Source organism: Electrona antarctica (genome assembly GCF_951216825.1).
Source record: "Electrona antarctica genome assembly, chromosome: 16".
Lineage (NCBI taxonomy): Eukaryota > Metazoa > Chordata > Actinopteri > Myctophiformes > Myctophidae > Electrona > Electrona antarctica.
This window is the reverse complement of record NC_136797.1, coordinates 18170920-18193594: the sequence shown is the minus strand read 5'-3', so window position 1 is coordinate 18193594 and position 22675 is coordinate 18170920. Positions and strand designations below refer to the sequence as shown.

The following is a 22675-nucleotide window of genomic DNA, read 5'->3' as shown; positions in this document are numbered from 1 at the left end:
GGCTATTTAAATACCGCCCGCGCCGCAAACATTTACATTGGGTCCCGCTGGCTCCAGTTCCCGTTGCAGGCTTGCAGCCCTCGAGTGTAATCCATAATTCCATATAAATATCATCTAACATGTTTGAAAATGATGGGAGGGTTCAGATTGAACATTTGATCACTCATAGATAAGGGGAAAGAACGCGCACTGTGTGAAAACTCCAATAGTGTAATTTCCCTACAAGAAAAAAAAAAAACTCCGGGACAACGGGTCCCGAAGAAATTTCCGGGCGGGAAATTGCGTGCCCTATAACCGGGAGGACCGAAATCCCGGGATCCCGGCATTAAACCCTACAGTACACCATATACTGTAGTATAGAGCAGTGGTTCATATAGGCCTACAGTACACCGTATACTGTAGTATAGAGCAGTGGTTCATATAGGCCTACAGTACACCGTATACTGTAGTATAGAGGGTATGCATATAGGCCTACAGTACACCGTATACTGTAGTATAGAGGGTATGCATATAGGCCTACAGTACACCATATACTGTAGTATAGAGGGTATGCATATAGGCCTACAGTACACCGTATACTGTAGTATAGAGGCATATAGGCCTACAGTACACCGTATACTGTAGTATAGAGGGTATGCATATAGGCCTACAGTACACCGTATACTGTAGTATAGAGGGTATGCATATAGGCCTACAGTACACCGTATACTGTAGTATAGAGGGTATGCATATAGGCCTACAGTACACCATATACTGTAGTATAGAGGGTATGCATATAGGCCTACAGTACACCGTATACTGTAGTATAGAGGCATATAGGCCTACAGTACACCGTATACTGTAGTATAGAGGGTATGCATATAGGCCTACAGTACACCGTATACTGTAGTATAGAGGGTATGCATATAGGCCTACAGTACACCGTATACTGTAGTATAGAGGCATATAGGCCTACAGTACACCGTATACTGTAGTATAGAGGGTATGCATATAGGCCTACAGTACACCGTATACTGTAGTATAGAGGCATATAGGCCTACAGTACACCGTATACTGTAGTATAGAGGGTATGCATATAGGCCTACAGTACACCGTATACTGTAGTATAGAGGGTATGCATATAGGCCTACAGTACACCGTATACTGTAGTATAGAGGCATATAGGCCTACAGTACACCGTATACTGTAGTATAGAGGGTATGCATATAGGCCTACAGTACACCGTATACTGTAGTATAGAGGCATATAGGCCTACAGTACACCGTATACTGTAGTATAGAGGGTATGCATATAGGCCTACAGTACACCGTATACTGTAGTATAGAGGCATATAGGCCTACAGTACACCGTATACTGTAGTATAGAGGCATATAGGCCTACAGTACACCGTATACTGTAGTATAGAGGCATATAGGCCTACAGTACACCGTATACTGTAGTATAGAGCAGTGGTTCCCAAACTTTTTCACGTCAAGGACCCCCAAATTGACACTAATGAGCCCGTGGACCCCCATTTTAAAAATATATGCCAGGGACCCCCCATAAGAGAAGATTTTAACGGCTCTAGCGGTGATTCTCAACCTGTTTAATTTCAAGGACCCCCAGTTTGACATGCATTAGTCTACAGACCCCCATTTAATGGCATTTCTAGCTCTGGGACCCCCAATTTATATTGTAAAATCAATGCTAATTTAACTCTGAGAGTGTACAAATGGAACCAAATGGACCCTAACGGGTCCATTTGGTTCCATTTGTATACTCTCTGAGTTACAGACCCATAAGGGTCCATTTGGTTCCAAATTATCATTTAGGAAAAGTACCCATGGGGGTCCCCGGACCCCACTTTGGGAACCACTGGTATCGAGGGTGAATTTATGTGAATTTAATTTAGCTTAAAGTAATTTAATGCAATCAAATAGGACTTTTCTGTTTGGATGTATGGGCAGCTGTCAAGGACAGAAAGTCGTTTTTTGCCACTCAGTAGGCATTCCCGCATAACTTCCGGGTATGATGATGATGGCACGCGCATACCCTCTATAGAGCGCTGAAGTCCTGACGTCACTCGTTCATCCCCTGGTTCTGCCTGGTTCACGGAAGTAATTTCTCTATGGAGAATAACATGGGCTCATCTTAAAAATCGTTTCATATAAGCGTCCAAAAATAAACAAGCTGTCTCTGCGTTATTGTCAGGGAGGTGGCTCTGTATCGTTTGCGACAGTCAGTCACTCATATACTGTATGATACAGTCTGTTTCTAGCGAAAATGTAACTAATTCAGTCTAGCAGTAACAATAGCTACTAGACTCTCAGTCAGTTGATTCTTCATATCCATATGAGTGAAGCGGCCGGGGTGACATGTTTATTTTTCTAACACTTATATGAGGCGATCTAAAATACCCCTATAGGGATTACAACGCAAATAAAAAGTACATGAACCCGTGGATTTGCGCCCTCTACCGATATTGACGTCAGACTTCGGTGCTCTATAGTGTACCCAACCTGTGGGTTATATAGCACTGTTAGGCTGTGGCGATATTGCAAGTGGATATTGCAATAGGCATAAAACTAAGATTTAAATTATACAACAACATTAATACAAGTAAAACAAGTAGGCCTATGCTATTGTTTTCCGTCAACACCTTAAAGCATACTACTTTAGTTCCATTGACCCAAGCTTTTTCCTTGATTTTAAGAGGGCCTCGATCCACAAAAGGTTCCGTATAACGCTGCTGCAGTATAACGCGTGTAACCACGGCTACTGTGTCATTTCCTGTATTACCTGTATTATCTCATGTTTGAGTTATTTTGCCTCAACCAAGCGTACATTAAGTGAGGGGAGTCAGGGACATACAGTATTTGTCCATCAGCATCATTTTGAGTTAGGGGACATATTTGTCCATCAGCATCTTTTTGAGTGAGGGGACATATTTGTCCATCAGCATCATTTTGAGTGAGGCACCCCACCCTGGGAACCAAGGGAAAGGGTCTATGTGTTGACGTTATCTGTACGTCGTGACATCCCCCTCATTCAGCAAACGGCGCAGAGCAACTTCCTGTGAGACCACAGCAAGGCTGGCTATGATTGGTCCGTTCGAGGAGCAACAGGAAGTAGCTAGACATATATCAATCAACTGGGGTCTGGCATGCCAGAACTATGGAACAATAAACACAGCAGAATGCAGAGCCCCCACCCAACCACCCCCTGCTCTCTCTCTCTCTCTCTCTCTCTCTCTCTCACTCTCACTCTCTCTCTCTCACTCTGTCTCTCTCTCTCTTTCTCTCTCTCTCTCTCTCTCTCTCTCTCTCTCTCTCTCTCTCTCTCTCTCTCTCTCTCTCTCACACACACACACACACACACACACACACACACACACACACACACACACACACTACACACACATTCTTTCCTATAAAAACATTTTTGCTGCAGTCACCCGAACTACTACTTAATTCATGTCACACTCGATATAGTGGGCCTGGCTACTTCCTGAGTTTTTATTTTCACAGTGCATTTTTACATTAAAGACAAGTCTGTTTTGCCCACCGTTCACACACGGCTCAATTCATCATACCACTGTACTGGCACAGTACAGTGGTACGACTTTACCTTCCGTTTTATAGTAATTACACATGCTACACATGCTATTCTGTATAGTGCCATGTGTGAGTTTTGCCTGAATGTGAAGGGGGTGACAAACTGACATGTTAAGCCATACAACACACTGAACACAGTATGGCAGCCCGGCCCCTATAGTACCCCCCTTCACATTCAGTAGATCCTGTGATCTTTTGTGGACAGATGTAATTTTCTGGGGTCTAGTAGAACTATGATAAATAGTAAAAAACTGAATCGCTATGACATTTTGTAAAAAAGAAAATTACATATTTAGCCCCATGTTCGAATACTCCAATACCCAAAATCACTCAAACTCGGTCACTCCAGCATGGTGGTGTTACGGTGAAATTGGTGACCGGCTGAAATATGTGACAATTGTGTAGACAATCACATAATGTAATATAATATTATATAATGTATATTAATAATATAATATATATAACGTAATGTAAATTGTTGCAGTTTGTTATTAGCAGAGTTCAACCTAGCAGCTTTTAGGCCACGATTTAAAGAATTTCCACAATAATGGTCACATATTTCGGCAGGTCAAACATTTAACCATAACACCGCCATGCTGGAGTGAGCGAGTGTGAGTGAGCGAGTGGCCGAGATTTTGGGTATTGGAATTTGGCTAGTCACTCATAGACCTTTACTTGGCCGCACTTTAGTGTTCACTAATCATTATACAAGTGGCTTTTATTTTGTAGAGGAAGAGGAAGTCTGTTTCGGTTGTAGGTAACTCCCATGACAATGACATGCTGTAAACAAAGTGATGGTGGTGGTAATGGATTAAACACATGCTTGTTAGCCAAAGTTCATATACCATATGAAAACCATGCATCTTTGGCTTAAACAATAATGTACAAAATGACCCCATACTATATGGAATTACGTTAAACATGGTAGATCCTCTGCGGCGGCATTAGGTGAGTCTACTTAATTGTATAAGTCTCATGCTAGTATCATATAGTGTGAGACTGCCCCCCACAAAAAACATGAACAGGTTACACTGTAACCTGTTCATGTTTTTTGGGGGGGCAGCCAGTCACGTCTCGCTACATTTGGTGGCTGAGTTATTTTTGTGTTTTGTTTACAGTGTAATGTCTGGGATTTGAACTCAGGTCTCCCACATGGAAGTCCAATATCTTAACCACTAGACTAAAGGCATATCCTTATATGGGCCAGAGGAGATATTAGACTTTTGAGGCCATCAGGCAGAGGCTCTGAGCCACTGCTACAACAGCACACCTATCAAAAAAACATTGATATTAAATATTGATGATTCAATCATCAAGGTTGCAAAGGATAGTTACATAAATAAAATTGTTTAAATGAGATGCATATGTACATTATGTGACTTTGTTATAGTCCGGAGGCACATTATGTCAGTGGAGGAGATGTAGTTGGCCTTTGGGTGTTTTATTTTGTAATATGGCCCCTTTGAAAAAGGTTTGGACACACCTGGGTTACAGGTAGGCTACAGTATACTGTTACTGTCACTGCCTGCAAGGGTGTACAGTACTTGGAACTGTTTGGCCGCCGTGCCATTTCGTATAAACGTTTTTGTTCATTGAAGTGGGTCCACACTGTGCACTGTGGCTACGGTGTGCAAATTTAATTTGTGTGAGAGAACATAATGTTTGTTTTAAAGTGACTAGATCCGGTGCCCGGTGTTCCAGTTTGTCTGTAATGTTGGAAGTTCCATGCCCCACCCGGCTATGCAATACCGTTGTACCTGTGTCAGGGTACCCGGCCCACCCATCTGTCTGTGTCCCTTTTATGCCCATATATGGATATTTCTGTATATGTCTCTCTGTGTCCCGTTATTCCTATATATGGAGTTAAATGTTCGGGGGGGCTGGGTACAGTACTGCGTTGTTCCGCCGCTGTATCTGAGATGACACTGTGTGACTACAGTGAGTATGCCACATAGTTTTGAGAGCCTGGAAACTATACAAGTAAAAAAGACAATAAGTAAATAAAGGAACTATAAAATGAAGGATGCAGGAGGGAGAACAATGTAGGAGACAGCTGTCTGAGTCTGTATGGTCCTTGACCAATCCACTGGCTTAGTTCCCCTGCTGGGTGGCAACTATAGTGCCCTCTCGACTCCATAGCATATCCAGCCCTGCGTACTCATTCCTGACAGTGCCTGGAGAGATAGAGAACAGCCTGCGAAGTACTGTTTTTTTTTTATTATTTTTGTGGAAGATAGCATGGATAAAACAATATTGACTGTATTCGGCAATAGACATTATTCCCAGAAGCCGAATCACTAAATGTATTAAGCAAGGCGAGGCCCAGGGATCCAGCCACATGGACATGCTCACTGCCAGGGTCTGTAGCCAACACCATTCATGTCATGTGTATCGAAGCACCACCCCCTTGCTGGATTAGGTGAGGTCCTTATAGGCTACGCCCCAAGCCGCTAATAAATATTGTGATTGGACTGAAGGAGTTCGCTGAAACACAAGAGTTCAGGAGAAACCCAAGCAATGGTTGCCAAAGTCAAGCCCTTGAATTCCCATCCTTTGTGTCATGCATGGAAGTTTATGCAGCGTCCACATGAATTGGTTGCATGCAGCCATGCACATTGCTCTGCTTCTGTGTGCGGACTTCTTTCATCAGATACACCTGTTTTTATATCCTAAACCATGTCGTGGTAGAAAAATCAGTGTGGAATTGTTTGCATGTGAAGTCTTTACCCCCAAACAGGGGCGCAGATAGCATTTTATAACTGGGGGGGACATATTTGGGGGCTATCTGCAAGCGCAAAGCGCGATTTTTGCGTTTTTTTAGCGGATTTCAGGGCAAAACACTGCCAACACAGCAAAACACATGCAGCCACGGTACATGGCTTTTTTATTTGGAGGGGATAATCCCCCCTCCTCATGAAACTGAGGGCGTCGATCCCACCCCTGACCACCCCCCCCCCCCCCCCCCCCCCATCTGCGCGCCTGCCCCCAAATAGTTTGACAATCCCAACATCACTGTAATATCGGTCCTATTCACTTATTAAGTTGAAGCAGTGGACATTTGCATTTTAATGAAGAGAAATTTAATGTAAATATCATGGGCATTGGACAGTCAAATTCTTATCCAATCTTGAGCAGATTATACACCAATTTAAAATGCACACATGTTGCTATACAAACCTTTATCAGATTAGTATGATCTTCTGTTCTACACATTATATTAAATCTGGCTTGATTTGCCAAAAACGATGACATTAAAATCATTCAGTTGTCTATGTTCATCATTCAATATTTTTATACCACAAGTGCTTATTTATTTTTATTTTCTTTCTAGTGCGTTTTTTTCAAGTGCAATTTCAACAAAGTCTGAGGTCATGAACAACAGACATTAAGTTACATTGGGAGTCTATGATTACCACAACATTGAGTCTCCGATTCTGTTTATTAGTAATTGTGGCAACATTATGACAACACATATGATACACAGTAGGAAGAATACTGTGGACTGATGCCAACGTTATTTGTAAAAAAGTATGTTTCTTTTGGGCTGTTTTGGGGATTCAATTGATTTTGGTTTAGCAGTCTTAAGTCTTAATGGCTTTCAAGATTCATAAATAGACTATCATTTGAAAATACTGCAGCTGCATAGATGCTGACAGGCCTTCCAAGAGCACATGGAATACAAAGTCATCAACCTTATGTTACTATAGATATCATTTGAAAAAGGTATACATTCTTACAACTTAAGAAATTGGTGACAGTGACAGTACCAAAAAAGGCACAAAATGTAACAATTTAACCACATGAACCCTAGTGTCCGTATACTGGGGTGAACATTCTGTGAAAATAGCTGTTTCAAAAGTTTCCAACGTGTCATAATGCAACGCATTGTGAGCTTGTAGTTTGTGTTTTGTGTGGAGGGAAATAGCAGCGGAACTATAGTATAGACGAATCCACGGAGGGGTGCCATGGGTCTGATGGGTGCGATCGCTGCGGTGTACCATTAAGCTCAGCTTTACACCGCAGCACTGATTAGCTACACCTGGCCTACAGGGCACTAGTGCTCCATGGATTTGTCTGTAGAGCCTTGGGGGACCCTGCAGTCAACTAAGTTTGTTGAGTACATGGAAAAATGAATTGAAAATTTAACAACAAATAGGCTATACTCTTTCCTCCTGTAAGTAGATTATGTGGCTAGTAGGAACTCATACTGGGAAAGAATGAAACAATTTAAAGCTACTTTGGGGAAATGAAGGACCTTTATGAGTAACACTGGAAGGCACTGCTCACATGGACATTTAGTTTCAGTCACAAACAAGCTAACAACTCTGTTAGCCCTAAACAAATCAAACAATTAAGGCCATGTCACATTATCATCATAACCATGACATAAAAATGACAACAGAAACAAAACAAAAATCCTACAGTACGTTCGGAGTGTTACACAGTTGAATTTACAAACACAAAACATATTCCCTTTGGTGATTAACTTTGAATAATATTTTATATACATACGGACTGTACACATTATACTTACAATGTACAAAGAATGACATACTTACATGCAGACAAAAGACAATACAAAGACAGATAGTTTGTACATGGTTTTATATGCAACCTGAATTAACACTGTTTTAGAAGATGGCTACAGTGAATGAATGTAAAATATGCAGGAATGGGGTTCAGAGCCATATAGAAAGAGTTTGGTCATGTACATTGAATATTGATAATTTTTTATTTCATGCAAAGACGATGGGTAGTTCACACACACTGCCATGGATACTTTCCTATAGCAACAGTGCACACGGTAGCTCACATCTGTAGCAACAGCGCTACCCTGGGGGATTCCATAGTAGCAAGCAGTGGTGGAAAAAGTGCTCAAATGTTTTATTTAAGTAAAAGTATCAATTCTGCGATGAAGAACTACTCCATTACAAGTATAAAAGTCCAGAATTCAAAATGTACTCGAGTAAAAAGTACAAAGGTATTGTTGTCAAAATGTACTTAAAGTACCAAAAGTAGAAAGTACTCACTATGCAGAATGTTCAAGTTTCCATATGTAAAAAGAATAGTTTTATTTTTATATTTTTAGATATACAAAATCAGAATGTGTCGCATTGCGACGCATTGTGAGCTTATAGTTCGGCTATTTTCAAATGTATATTAGGGCTGAAGTGTTTAAAGGAGCATTCAGTGATTTGAGTGATTTGGAAAACCACCCAGTCCGCCCGGTAACAAAATGTGCACATGCACGCTCTACAGTGGGGGGAAGTGTAACAGGCCAACAGCATGTGCACCAAGGCCCGTCCCCACTCGATCATGATTGGAGGAAGGCCCCTCTCATCCTGATTGGATGAAGGCTTTGCCACCCGCCACCAAAACTGAAACTAGGGGTTTTTTTTTACCCCAGGGGCTCACTGGGGACAGGGAGGAACTCCTTATATGGTCAGCACACTCTATAGTAGGGAGGAATATCCAGAAAAAAAGAAAAAATAAGTGATATTTAGATTAAGTCAAATCACTGAATATACCTTTAATGTATGTTTTGTAATAATAATCAAAGTAACTACTAGTAACTAAAGGTTTCAAATGAATGTAGTGGAGTAAAAGTACAATATTTGACTCTGAAATGTAGTGGAGTAAAAGTACAATATTTGACTCTGAAATGTAGTGGAGTAAAAGTACAATATTTGACTCTGAAATGTAGTGGAGTAAAAGTACAATATTTGACTCTGAAATGTAGTGGAGTAGAAGTAAAAGTATAGAAATTTTGAAATACTCCAGTAAAGTAAAAGTACCTCAACATTGTACTTAAGTACAGTACTTGAGTAAATGTAACCTACCACCACTGGTAACAAGGGCATTTCCTTGATAGTATAGTGTAATGCCCAGGGTGTTTCTCTTGCACTTTTTCTCGAATCAAATGGAGATCTATTACCGGAAATTATTTGGAGAAAAACAACTGCCAATTGCTTGTAGTACAGTGGCTCCAAGAAGAGCCTAGTTGAGCACCTCCCTAAGAAATATATTATTGGCAACAATAACACAGTTTACTACATAGCTTTGCTGTGATGAAATGGCCAATATTGTAATGAACAGCTCTTTGGCACAACTGCCAGTAAAGACTGCAATGGCTCACTGCTCTATAGTCTATCCTCTTCATAGATAAAGTTAGGGGAAAATACAATTATTTCAGAAAGATATGAAATAATAGATATTGAGTACTGTAGAAAGTGAATTCAAACTGCCATTCAATTGCAGAGAATGTTCCCATGACAACACGTACACTCACATTAAGTGAATGTTGAAAACAGTAAAAAGCTCAAATTGCACTTAGTGAATGAAAAAAATCTATGTATGTGTGCTATTATGATATGGAAGAGACATGCAAGAGATCGAGCTTTGAGGGTGGATGAAAATAAATTACATTTATCACCACTTTCACATCAAGTGTAGGCTGTATATGCAAGGACTGAAGTTGGTTTTGCTATAAACAAAACGCAACATAATCTGAATCTATCTTCTTCAATACACCTTGGTACCTACAGTATTCTTTTCAATTTCGCATAATTTCGGTATAAAAAAAACAATTGAGTTGCTGGAGTCCATGGCAGTGTCTTCAAAAGAGGAATGCATCAAGGTCTGTCCCATTCACAAGCTGCCTACCAAAATGACTTCATTTGGTTGATTTTGAAGGCAGCATGATCTTATCATTGTATATTCTTCTCAGGATATACCCACACTATACCACAATGTGCAAACAATAACGTAAATCTCAAAATAACTGCTAAGCTAGTGTGTTTTAAATTAAATATTTTATTTACGTTGTATTTAATATTATCTAAGGAAAAGGCACATACAAATACTGTTAAAATTGAGATAGCTAAATGTGGCTAATGTTATCTGTGAAGAGGATTGCTTGTTGACAAAAAAACAGCTGTGTTTGTTCAAGTTCATGCTGCGCTTCCTGCCTTGTATGCCTGTCTCAAACATTAATTTCATTAATTAATTTCTACACACGTCCTCCACACGCACGCACGCACGCACGCACGCACGGACGCACGCATGCACGCATGCACACATGCACACACGCACACGTTGAATGACGATGGGTTCAGAATCCCTATATGAGAGGCTGGTTGAAACGTTCTGTAGCCTAGTATACAGTAAATGTTTATATCGACTATCCCATAGCAAAAAAAGATCTGGTCAGCCACAGCAGAATGCCACAAACACATGCCTAAGGCAGCCTTGCCATCCATCACGCCTTCATGCCAGTGTTTGTTTGTTGTTTTGCCAGTGTTTCCCATATGAATGGAACATCCTATCTGGAGTAGCTGACACTCAACCTAGAGGAATTGAATTTGGAATGGCCCAAGTAGGACTTGTAGGACTTCATGGGTCTATGATAGCTCTTTTAGAGGCTAAAGAAAGAATTTATGTAAAGCACCCAATTAACGTATAACATTGTTCACTCACTAAAATGCTGAATTAGCCTTTTCCTTGGGACAAGAGACATTAAAAAATAATGTACTAACGTAACTGCTTTCCATTAGAAATAAAGGACGGAATATGGCAGATTTAGGGCCCTTCAACTTCAGTACCATAAGTCTGTTAACACTCAGAGAGAGAGAGGGGGGAGAGGAAAAAAACCAGGCCTTCACCTCTTGTGTGCATAGTGCTGTGGAACACAATCTACCCCCACAGAGGAAAACATCCTCCCTCCTCCCCGCCATCTCTGGAACAACTCTCCTGAAGGGAGGTAAACAATGCATGATTTCTTGCAGATCTTGGACCCTTCATGTGTCAGAATGTAGTAATAAACACCACTAGTATAATATTCCTTTTCCCACAAGAGTGTGAAGATGGACACAAAATGGGTCCACTTTTACACTCTCAATGTTAGGAATTAACACAATTCCGGACTCTTCAACTGTCTAGGACGGAGGGACGCATGGCGATAAAGATTATTTTAACAGTAAGAAAATGTGTCTTGGTGGAAACAACAACGGAAACAACTGAGTCCCAAAAGAAGTTTGATTAAAAAACAGCTACAAAATATAATAATATTTTTTTTGTAAAAAAAAAAAAAGACAAAAATCTAAAAAAGATTACCCTAGTGCAAAAATGCTAGCAAGGCCTGTTTGTCAAACTATGGGCCAGGATCCCATGTGTTGCACAGTATAATAGCACCACTGTATTTCTTGCGAGTCCTCGTGTGGGAAAATAGCAATCGTGATTTCACAAGCTGGGTATGTAGAATAATTATGTTCTAAAACTGTCATATTGGTATATTGTATCAGTCTTGAAAACTGTGGTATTTGGTATCAACAGCCGTATACCCTATAGGTTTAATACCAACATTCCTCCTGGAAAACACCGCCTAGAACAGTGGTTCCCAAAACCTTTCAGGTCCAGACCCAAAAGAGAAATTAGAGGTTTGCCCGGGACCCAAATCATTGATTTTTGTTTTTAATTCATGAAAATGTGTGCTTTTTCGGGAAGGTTTTTTTTTTTTTTATGTTTTGAAATAATAATTCAAAACAAAATGTAGGAAACAAAACAATAATCTGTCCTCGGCCCACAAATGGGTCCCGACCCAATGTTTGGGAACCAGTGGCCTAGATCCTCCATGAGGTTATTATGGTGATGTCTGTCTGTCAGACATCATGTACAGTATGTGTGTATATACAGTATGTGGTACTCAAGAGCACGTATGGTATGTGACGTGCTGATGCATTTATAAGCCCTTTGCTATGAAAAAAAAAATGAAATACTGTAGTCTCGTGTGCTAAAAATTCTATAAGATTAGCTGACACAAAAGCTTGTCAAATCAATTCAGCGATATGCAAATAATGCTTTTTTTTGTTTTTGTTTGTTGACCCTGTATAGGTCCCCGGAGTGAAAGGTTAGAAAGCCTCTGCAGTGGAATGTTTTGTTAAAGAAGAGTGACAGAGGATTGGTTATACTGGCATTATACTTTAACTTCACAGATCACGTATTAAATAGTACGGCATCGGTGTTGCCAATAACCACACCGTTTATTACAAAAAAACAACAAAAACAAAAACAGCCAATCAAGCGTCCTCAATGATGAGACTCCTCCACTTATCTGTCTCTGGACAGAGATAAAGTATATTTGTCTTTTCACTTTTCTTCATAGTTGCCACTGTGATTCTAGCCGTACTCGTCGTCATCAACGCCACTATCTCCAAACCATTCCGTCTCCACGTCGACTGTCTGTAGTCCAACAACTACTACATTTCCCATCTCCCTCTGCCCCATTTTTCAAAAAAAAAAAAAAAAAAGAATCTTCACTTCCAGGTTCACAGACAGTCCTCCTATAGTCCTCCTCTACTGACTTTGACGCCTCTCGGCCAAACATCTGCATAGAGGGATACAGGTGAGGTGGGCACTAGGGACATCTGGGCACCTTAACTCCATTATTATATAGGTGGTAGCATAAACACACCTTGCCATCATTGACTCCCCATTGTAACGACCCGCCGTTTCATTTCCGGGTTATCAGGGAGGTGGGGGCTAGTGTTGTGAGCGGTGATTAGCAGCATTAGCTCATACCCCTTAGCTCTCGTTACATGTCCGGAGCGATGTGAGACAAAGTCACAAATGATTTACGATCATCGGGATGCACGACGGCTAACCATGGACAGTGCTCGAAGCTTTAGAGATACAGGGCTTTGAAAATCTTGCTTTTAATGGATTTAAATGGAGCCTGGATGTAAAAAGAAATCTCATAGCCGGTGGGGATGGAGGCACTCCATAGCAACCGGAGCAATGCTAAAAGGTAAAGTGATGGTCACCGCTTTCACATGGACTATACGGGGCCCAACGGGGGGGTGGGGGGGAATTAATGTAAAATTAGCTATTTTTGTCAAATTCTTTTTAAATGGTCTTAAGTAATGTAGATGATGTGAACATGCACGGTACATGATACGTCAGACTAAATCTTATCATTCAACTCCGTGTTTATGCTCCAAAATGACTTTTTTGTGCAATTTGTATTAATTGTAGAAATATTAGACCTTAATTGTCGAACGTTTAAGAATGTTCTAATGAATGTATACTTTACTTTGCTTAAGACAAAACTTCAAACATTAAAATAGACAAATGGACATAAAATTGCCAGTGTTACATGGAGGTGCCCAGGTGTACCCTATAGTGCCCACCTATCCTGTTGCCGCATATAGAGACCAAAGACCCTGCGAGTAAAACGGTTCAATCTCTATGTTCTCCTGCCTCCTCCGCGCTGTGTGCGTTCTCCGTCACTACACCACAGAGTGTTCGTTGTGGTGGTGGTGGTGCTGGTGGTGCTGGTTGTTGTGGTGGTGCACACCTCCTCCTCCTCCACCGCCGCCACCGCCGGCGCCCAGCACCGTGTGGTTGACGGACGACGCGGAGCGGTCGGAGCCCTCGGCCACCGTCCCGTTGACGTTCTCCTGCCGCTGGCAGCACAGGATCTGCCTGAAGGTGGCGCTCATCTCCTTGTCGCGGTAGGAGTAGATGATGGGGTTCATGGCCGAGTTGAACTCGGCGAGCAGCAGGAAGAACTTCTCGAAGGTCAGCACGTTGCAGTTGGCGCAGAAGACGTCGAGGAGGAGGAGGACCAGGCCGGGAGTCCAGCAGACGATGAAAGCACCTGAAGGGAGAGAGAGAGAGAGAGATTCATTAAAGCAATAAGCCTCAAGACGCTGTGGTTTACTTTAAAGTGATATAAAGGGTGTTTTTTGTAATTATTTTCTGAGAATGTGTGTTAAAACGAGCAACAGTTTCAGCGCATTGGAGTGCTTGTGCGTATAGGTGTGCGTGCGTGTCACCGTCACAGTCACGGTCTCCTTGGTCTTCATACTAAATAATGTATGCCTTGTCCCCTGGGAGAGTCAACACAGAATCCCTGGCCTCTGACACAATGCAATGTCTCGACTGCTTATATTAAATATAGATTAAATGGGTGTTAGAAATAAAGATTACTACAGTAATACATCAATATTATTCTATCATTTTCTAAGCTTCTCAGAGGGCATTCCAGAGCGTACGGATGCCAGGCGCTTGCCCACATTTAGAGTTTACACCTTAGGTGGCCAAGAGATCTTTGTTTGAGGGTGTCAGACTGTGCCCTGCCTGCCAGATAAAGGGTTTATAAGGCGTGAAAAGCCTTTATTTATCTCTACCCCCGCCCTTCCTCCAAAATCCAAATTCCCCTGGATCAACAACACTGTGGCCTTGACCTCAAATGCACTGTACAAGCAACGATTCCACTCCAAAACCGCATGTACGACTTCCTAGACACTTTTTGGCGGAGGGAAATATAATTGGTCAGCCCCCGATCTATAATTAGATAATTTGTCACAACTTTGTACAAGGGCCAGTTACTCATTACTCATATAAATACCAAGTTCTTGTCTTCATTAAGGGAAAAAAATCTAGAACATAGAATCTAGTCTTTCTTTTTAGAGAGAGAGATTTTGATTTTTAATTAGCTTTCCAAATCAGCTAATTTTGTTACAGAAAATCTATCCAATTCACTCCAGAGAGAGAGAGAGAGAGAGAGAGAGAGAGGAACATAATCTCCTCCAGGCTGGGTTGTCTAGCCAGGGCTGTGCCAGTTATGAGTTGTAGCCTAGCCATCGGGATGTAAAGAAGAAAATATAATTTGGCGGAAATGGGCATGGTCTATATGGGGAGTTATGTAAAAATTCAGGTTTTTATACAGTTCAAGAGTTACAGGCCGAAACTTAACGTGGAGCTTCTTGCATGGTAGCGTTCACAAGTTTGACCTTGTAGATCTGCTATTTTCAAAAGATTGTTATACATTGTATACATGTGAAATACATTTTGATGCCAATACATTTGTACTTTTATTCAAGTACATTGAATGAATTCTGGACTCTTACTTGTAACACAGTATTTCTACATTGCAGTATTGATATACTTTTACTTAAGTAGGAGAGAGAGAGAGAGAGAGAGAGATGATATTGACAAGAAGGCCTGTTTTCTCTTAGTATTTGGTGGAGGCAGCAGCAGCTGCACTGAAGGCTTGACCTCACTTCGCAGCTATGCAGGCGGATTCTCTGGAGTTAGATAAATGTCTACTCTAACTGTTAGCAGCAGTGAAACTATCTCAAGTATTTGTGTCTTAGTCAACGGCATTTACTCTGAACAGCTAGACAACAATGACTACAGTCAAACCACAGACTCGTATACGTACACAACACTACTCATGTATGGCCAATGGCCATTGACGTTTCCCTAAGAAGTGTTGCCGGTAAAAAAATGTATCATTTTGTTTGTCTGTACACCTGTAACTTAACCCAATGATCAGGCCCAGACAGAATACCGTCTCCAACCCGAACAGACACAGAAAGCAACAAATTATTTTTTCATTTTTTGGTCGTTAATGTATGTTATACATGAACAACAATGTATATTAACAACCAATTCTGTTGTTAATAAAACAAATTTACAAGAAAATGTTGCAGGAAATGTTATGGGAAAAGGAAAAAAAAGCAACACCCAGGCAGATTTTCCGGATTTTCAGCCAACAGTAAATCAAAGACCTTTTGAAGCAAGGCGAATGTGCAGTATTCCTGGTAGTTTTGCTGGCTTGATGTGATTTCCTTACTGACGTGATCTATTTCTTTCCCCCCATTTTTATACCCCACCTTGGGCCAGTGTCATCTGTATGGCATGTGTTACAACCTACTGTAGCTTAGATTACACTTACTGTACAGCACCTTTCCAAAAAAATAGAATATCATGGAAAAGTTGGTTTATTTCCATAATTCCATTTAAAAAGTTTAACTGTCATAGATTATAGATTCAGTGCACACAACGTAAATTATTTAAAGTATTTATTTGTTTATCTTTACACAATTCTGGCTTCCAGCTCATAAAACCCACTAAAACAGAATTTAAAAAAAATTGAATACTGTGAAGAAATCACCATTTACTCCTCAGTTTTTGCAGAGCATGAATGTTTTAATCTGAATGCCACATTAAGAAATTAGGATCACATCAAATCAATCAAAAATAATGGTACTTTCAAAACAGAAATGTCAATCTTCAATACTTGGTTGGGAATCCCTATGGGCCCTATTATGCATGTCTTAAGTACCAGGTCTTATTACTTAACTTAAGACCTGGAGGCGTGATCATTGCCATTTGGCTATTCTGAGTGGCCAAACAGCATTGACCACGCCTCCAGGTCTTAAGTTAAGTCATAAGACCTGGTACTTAAGACACGCATAATAGGGCCCTTTGCCTTCATCACTGCATCGATATGGCATTGAGCCAATCAGCCTGTGGCATTGCTCGGAAGTTATGGAAGCCCAGGTTTCCTTGATGCTTGCTATCAGCTCTTCTTTGTTTTTGGGTCTGGTTTCCCTCATTTCCCTCTTGACAATACCCCATAGATTCTCTAAATGTTTTTTTGTGGCTTTCGCCTTTATTTTATATTTTTATGGAGAGACAGACAGTAGGCTGACAGGAAATGGCGAGAGAGATGGGGGGGAAGACAATGAGGTGGGACGATATGGGTACCTCATGATACGATATATATCGCGATATTAGGCCCTCGATAACGATAATATCACGATATTCGATATATTGCAATATTTGCGATATATCGATATATTGTATGAAATTTCATCAACGATATATCACGATATCTGCAACTACAAAATACTTGGAACTGAAAAAACGCTTGCTCGTGCTCGGACACAGGGAGGGACACACACATAGCTGTTAGTGTTTGCACCACTCAAACACTAAATTAATACTCAATAAACTCCCCCTTTGCCTCATACCCTCATCATAATACCTCACAAACACCACCAACTGACCATTATCACTGGTATCATCATAATACCTCACAAACACCACCAACTGACCATTATCACTGGTATCATCATAATACCTCACAAACACCACCATCAGTGGACTTGTCCACTGCTGGGGAAATGCATTCTGCATTTTGTATTCCCACAAAGCTGTTTGGACAAATCACCATCCAGTAATTCACTACTTCTGGTTGCTGTGGAATCTGAGAGTGGGATTTGCTTTATCATTTCCTCCTTTTCTAAACATGTTGTTTTTTCGATATCGATATTTTAATAATCGATATAGATTATTTATCGTGGGAGGACATATCGATATATATCGCAATATCGATATTTCAGCACACCCCTAGAAGATCGGGAGTCGAACCCGCGGCACACTGCCAGACTGGATTACCAGCCAAGGTGCCTGGACCGCTGAGCCACAGCCCAGGCCACAATACCACATAGATTCTCAATGGGGTTTAGGTTCGGCGATGTTGGCTGGCCAGTCAAGCACTGTGATGGCATGGGCATCAAACCAGGTTGTGGTGCTTCTGGCGGTATGGGCATTGGCCAGGTCCTGCTGGAAGGAATCATGAAGTCCTCTAAAACATTCTGGTAGACTGTTGCGGGGACCTTGGATTTAAGATTGCAGAGTTTACCAACACCGGCACTGGACATTGCACCCCAAATCATGACTCTGCTTTCTTAAATCCAAGGTCACCGCAGCAGTCTACCAGAATGGTTTAGAGGACTTCATGATTCCTTCTGCTGATGATCTGTATGGAAATGCAGATTAGCAAAGGCTTCGATATCTGATGTGAGGGGAAGCCCTTTACTTGTACATTTTGTGGTAAAAGCTTTGCTCAAACATAACGTTTTTCCTGCCTTGACCTCTTTGAGTTTGGCGTACCTAAGCAAAGTGACTTAATTTGCAACTTAATTGCTCAAAAACAATAATGGAAAATTGTGTACAGCTGGTTCATTGATATATGGGACTTTGTCTTGATGTAACCCCCCCCCCCCCCCCCCCTCTCTCAGTAATTTCACTGTAACCTATATACTTCTTCGTTCTCATATATTAACCACGTGACCAAGTGTGGGACAATATGGTTCAGTGTGAGTCAGTATTATGAGGTGATGATGCATTGACCTGCTATGTTGTGCATTGATCAATGTGTACTACTAATGTTGCCAAATTTTCGCCTATCATGACATGCTGGAAATAGGGTTGCTAGTGTTCATGTGGTTAACTGTGCAGAGAGAGAGAGAAAGAGAGAAAAAAAACCCCCAAAAAAGCATGAGAGAACAGAGAAAGAGCATGGACAACTCCCACAAGCTGCTGTTAGTGGTCCGGGCACCTTTGAAGAAACAGCGTCTATTTGAAAGCCAAGCTCGGAGGCTTCACTCTCGGCTTTGGAAATGAGTATTTCATTTCCTCTGCGAGTCCAGGAGTGTACGGTGTTTGTGTTACACCCTTCATCTCAAAGTGTGCCTGTGTGCATAGACTGAAAATGTGGCCACACAAAATGGATCTGCTAACATCATTGGTAACATCATTGTTAGGTGGTTTGAGACAAGTCCATTGTTATTGCAATATATACAACTATGTTATTGATATGGACCTCGAGTCTGAAATAAAGTTTGAATTGAATTGAATATACAAAAAGTTATGAATTACAATAACAGATAACAAAGAAGATCTGTCGCATCGCGTTACGTTATGAGATGGAAAGATCAGTTATTTTCTACCATAAATCGCCTGAAATCATTTTAACATCTACTCTGGCTTTTGTGTGTATATCTCATACAGTTTTAAGTTGTTTAGATGTTGATATTCATTTTACCAGACACGCCGCCTCGACATAAGCCCATTGAACTTCAAACTTCAATTTGAACCATGCTAGACTCATTGAAAACACACGTCTGGTTCTGTTGACTGATCATTTTTTTGAATTAAAAAAAGAGTAATAAAAAAACTACTAACGGCCTCAACAAAGAAAGTAAGTGTGTCTCTCTCTGCTTTTAATAAAGATAGGCATGAATACATGAAGATGCACTAAAGCTACGTATGTTAACCAAACATTGTCAGCTTGAGACCCAAAATATACATTTTGTGTCTCCCCTTGGCCCAAACTTACATACATAAATTTATGAAAAAATATTGTAGCAGGAGTAGGCTACACTAGTAAATAAAGTTTAGAACCCCTGCCCCAAAGGAATGACTGCAAATTAAAAACGGGTTTTGGGAAGTAGCAGATATATAGATAGATAGATACAGAGAGAGAGAGAGAGAGGGGGGGGGGGATACACAAAGGATCCATTAGAATAAAGTGACCATGGGAGCGATGGGAACAGCAATGTGGAAATAATGGAGACCAGACCACAGCAATGAACCCTGCATGGACACACATGCACGCACGCAATCAAGCACATGCACGCATGCGCATTCTCCCTCACAGACATGCACACATTTAATCGTTTACCCGCCAGGAACATAGGAATATTAACACGTAGAATCTTGTAGCCTGCCACAAACGGAAAAGCCGTTTTAACAGCGATGTATTCATTAATGCATGTTTTAATACGATCGTATCGAAATCTACCGTCCGTTAGCTTTGTTATGCTTCTGACACAATGGGCGCGGCCATTTTGAAAATGCGCGCGCATCCACTAACATTGCCGGCTCTGTTTTCAGACGGCTTTATCTCACAGAAGCGACATTGCAGAGGACGCTTTGTCCCAGACAAGCGTTTTCAACGGCCTGTAGCAGGCGCTGTGATACTCGCGGTCCACTTTTTCCACCACCGACCGAGAGAACGAGCACCAGCTTCGTCAACACACACGGAATGGTTTCATAGTTTAATGCGATACGGATATTTGGCTCTTCAAAGTAAGTGTCACGTGTGATTAAACCATGGCAATACGCAATCGAGGGATTAATTAATGGCGGCAGGCTAAGAGTTAAGAATGCACAGGCAAATACACTTGCATGCATGCCCACACACAGACGTATTAAACGAATAGCAACAGGATAGTATATTATCCCATTCTGGGGGCGGGAACCCCTTTTGGTGTTTTACCCCCTCAGGCCGGGAACCCATTTTGGGGTTCTGTACAGTATGTACAGTATTCAAAAATGTAAAAAAGTCGATGCTGCTATATAAATATTTGAAGTTTTCCAGAAAACTAAGGATTTAGAGGCGTTTTTAGAATCGGCCTTAGGCCTAAATGGGTTATATATACTAGTGCAGACCAAAGCACTGATACGTGCCCACTGCCCACACCCAATTAAAAAAAGTACATATGTATATGGACTATAGCCTATAAGTTTTCTTTTTTCGTTATGTTATCGTTATCAGGAAGACTAGCTGTGTTTTTAGGTCACAGCTAATGGGGGATCCTAGGACCTAACAAATAAACCAATAAACAAGCATGCACACAATAGCATGGTAAGACTCGCACACAAACACGCACACAAACACACTCACGCAAAGCACAGTACTCTCTCATTTTCAAACACGCCCACTTATAATCATACACAGACACAAAAGACAATGCACAAACATGACGAGATTGGTAACAGTGTTGTGAAAAGCCGAGATGTAGATCGGCTATCTTCGGTGCGTTATATCGCGCGTGCAGCTACTGTAAGTACAACTCAGGCTAAAGTGCTCGCTGTCCGTCATTACTCACCACTCACTAAACAACATCATAATCGCTTTCAACCAGACACAGAATCTAATTCAGATCATCAAAGCCTCTCTGTACGTACGACAACATCTCTGTCTCTAGCAGATGAAACGATGATTTAGGAGCTCTTTTCGGTCCACTTTCCAACTGGCTTCGCAATCATTTCCCCTTTCTCTCTCTCTCTCTCTCTCTCTCCCTTTCCCCTGGATTAGGAAATGGGGGGGAACTATTTCCTAATGTAATAATTTTTCTTTTGTCGGTCGGGAAGCACTTCGATCTTTTTGTGTCATGTTTCTTATCGGGAGGGGGAAAGTGACAAAAACATTGAGTCATGTGGATCTGGGGTTCGGGTACATGTGTTTGGTCCGGCGGACTAACAGTTCGACCCTAACCGCACGCGGAAGCCACGGGTGTGAACCATGGGTGAGTCTTAACCGGCCACGCATGTGTCTTAACCGGCCATGCACGTGTCTTAACCGGCCACGCATGTAAGGAGCCACGGGTGACTCTTAACCGGCCACGCATGTGTCTTAACCGGCCACGCATGTAAGGAGCCGTGGGTGAGTCTTAACCGGCCACGCATGTGTCTTAACCGGCCATGCACGTGTCTTAACCGGCCACGCATGTAAGGAGCCACGGGTGACTCTTAACCGGCCACGCATGTGTCTTAACCGGCCACGCATGTAAGGAGCCGCGGGTGACTCTTAACCGGCCACGCATGTGTCTTAACCGGCCATGCACGTGTCTTAACCGGCCACGCATGTGTCTTAACCGGCCATGCACGTGTCTTAACCGGCCACGCATGTGTCTTAACCGGCCACGCATGTGTCTTAACCGGCCACGCATGTGTCTTAACCGGCCATGCGCGTGTCTTAACCGGCTATGCACGTGTCTTAACCGGCCACGCATGTAAGGAGCCACGGGTGACTCTTAACCGGCCATGCATGTGTCTTAACCGGCCACGCATGTGTCTTAACCGGCCACGCATGTGTCTTAACCGGCCACGCATGTGTCTTAACCGGCCACGCACGTGTCTTAACCGGCCACGCATGTAAAGAGCCACGGGTGACTCTTAACCGGGCATGCATGTTGTTGGACTGTTGCATGTCAGACTGTTAGTACGTCTGACCAACGTATGCGCCCCCTGGGGGTTCACATGGGAAACGGCATGGCTCTGTTGTGAAACTCAGACTTCATGTAGCCAGCCTGTGATGACGAGTCATCTACAGCGTTAGTCGTCGATGATAATACAATGTCTATGACTGACTCCAGGTTTCAGCCTGATCCGATTCCATTAGTAAAATTAGAGTTAAATATTTAAAAAAGCATAAAACATTATTTTAAAAGTTACATACACACAAGCACACAAACAAACGGACCCTCTTAGAGACGAATATAGGCTCCTGCAGATGCTGTCAAAAAAGGAAGCAGAATGCATTTATCATTGTGGTGATAATTGTGAAGTTATATGACCAAAGAGACAAGACACTGACATGAGAGAGAGAGAGAGAGAGAGAGAGAGAGAGAGAGAGAGAGAGAGAGAGAGAGAGAGAGAGA

General features: G+C 41.7%; 1 protein-coding gene across 1 annotated transcript in view; it reads right to left on the bottom strand.

The window, feature by feature from the left end:
- Positions 1-6620: 6620 nt before the first annotated feature.
- Positions 6621-22675, bottom strand: part of lpar1 (lysophosphatidic acid receptor 1) — a 72082-nt gene continuing 56027 nt past the window's right edge. Inside the window, exon 3 of the mRNA XM_079524613.1 lies at positions 6621-14247. Coding sequence (XP_079380739.1) covers positions 13877-14247 — 371 coding nt within the window. The 3' untranslated portion in view covers positions 6621-13876. The remainder of the gene's footprint in view (positions 14248-22675) is intronic.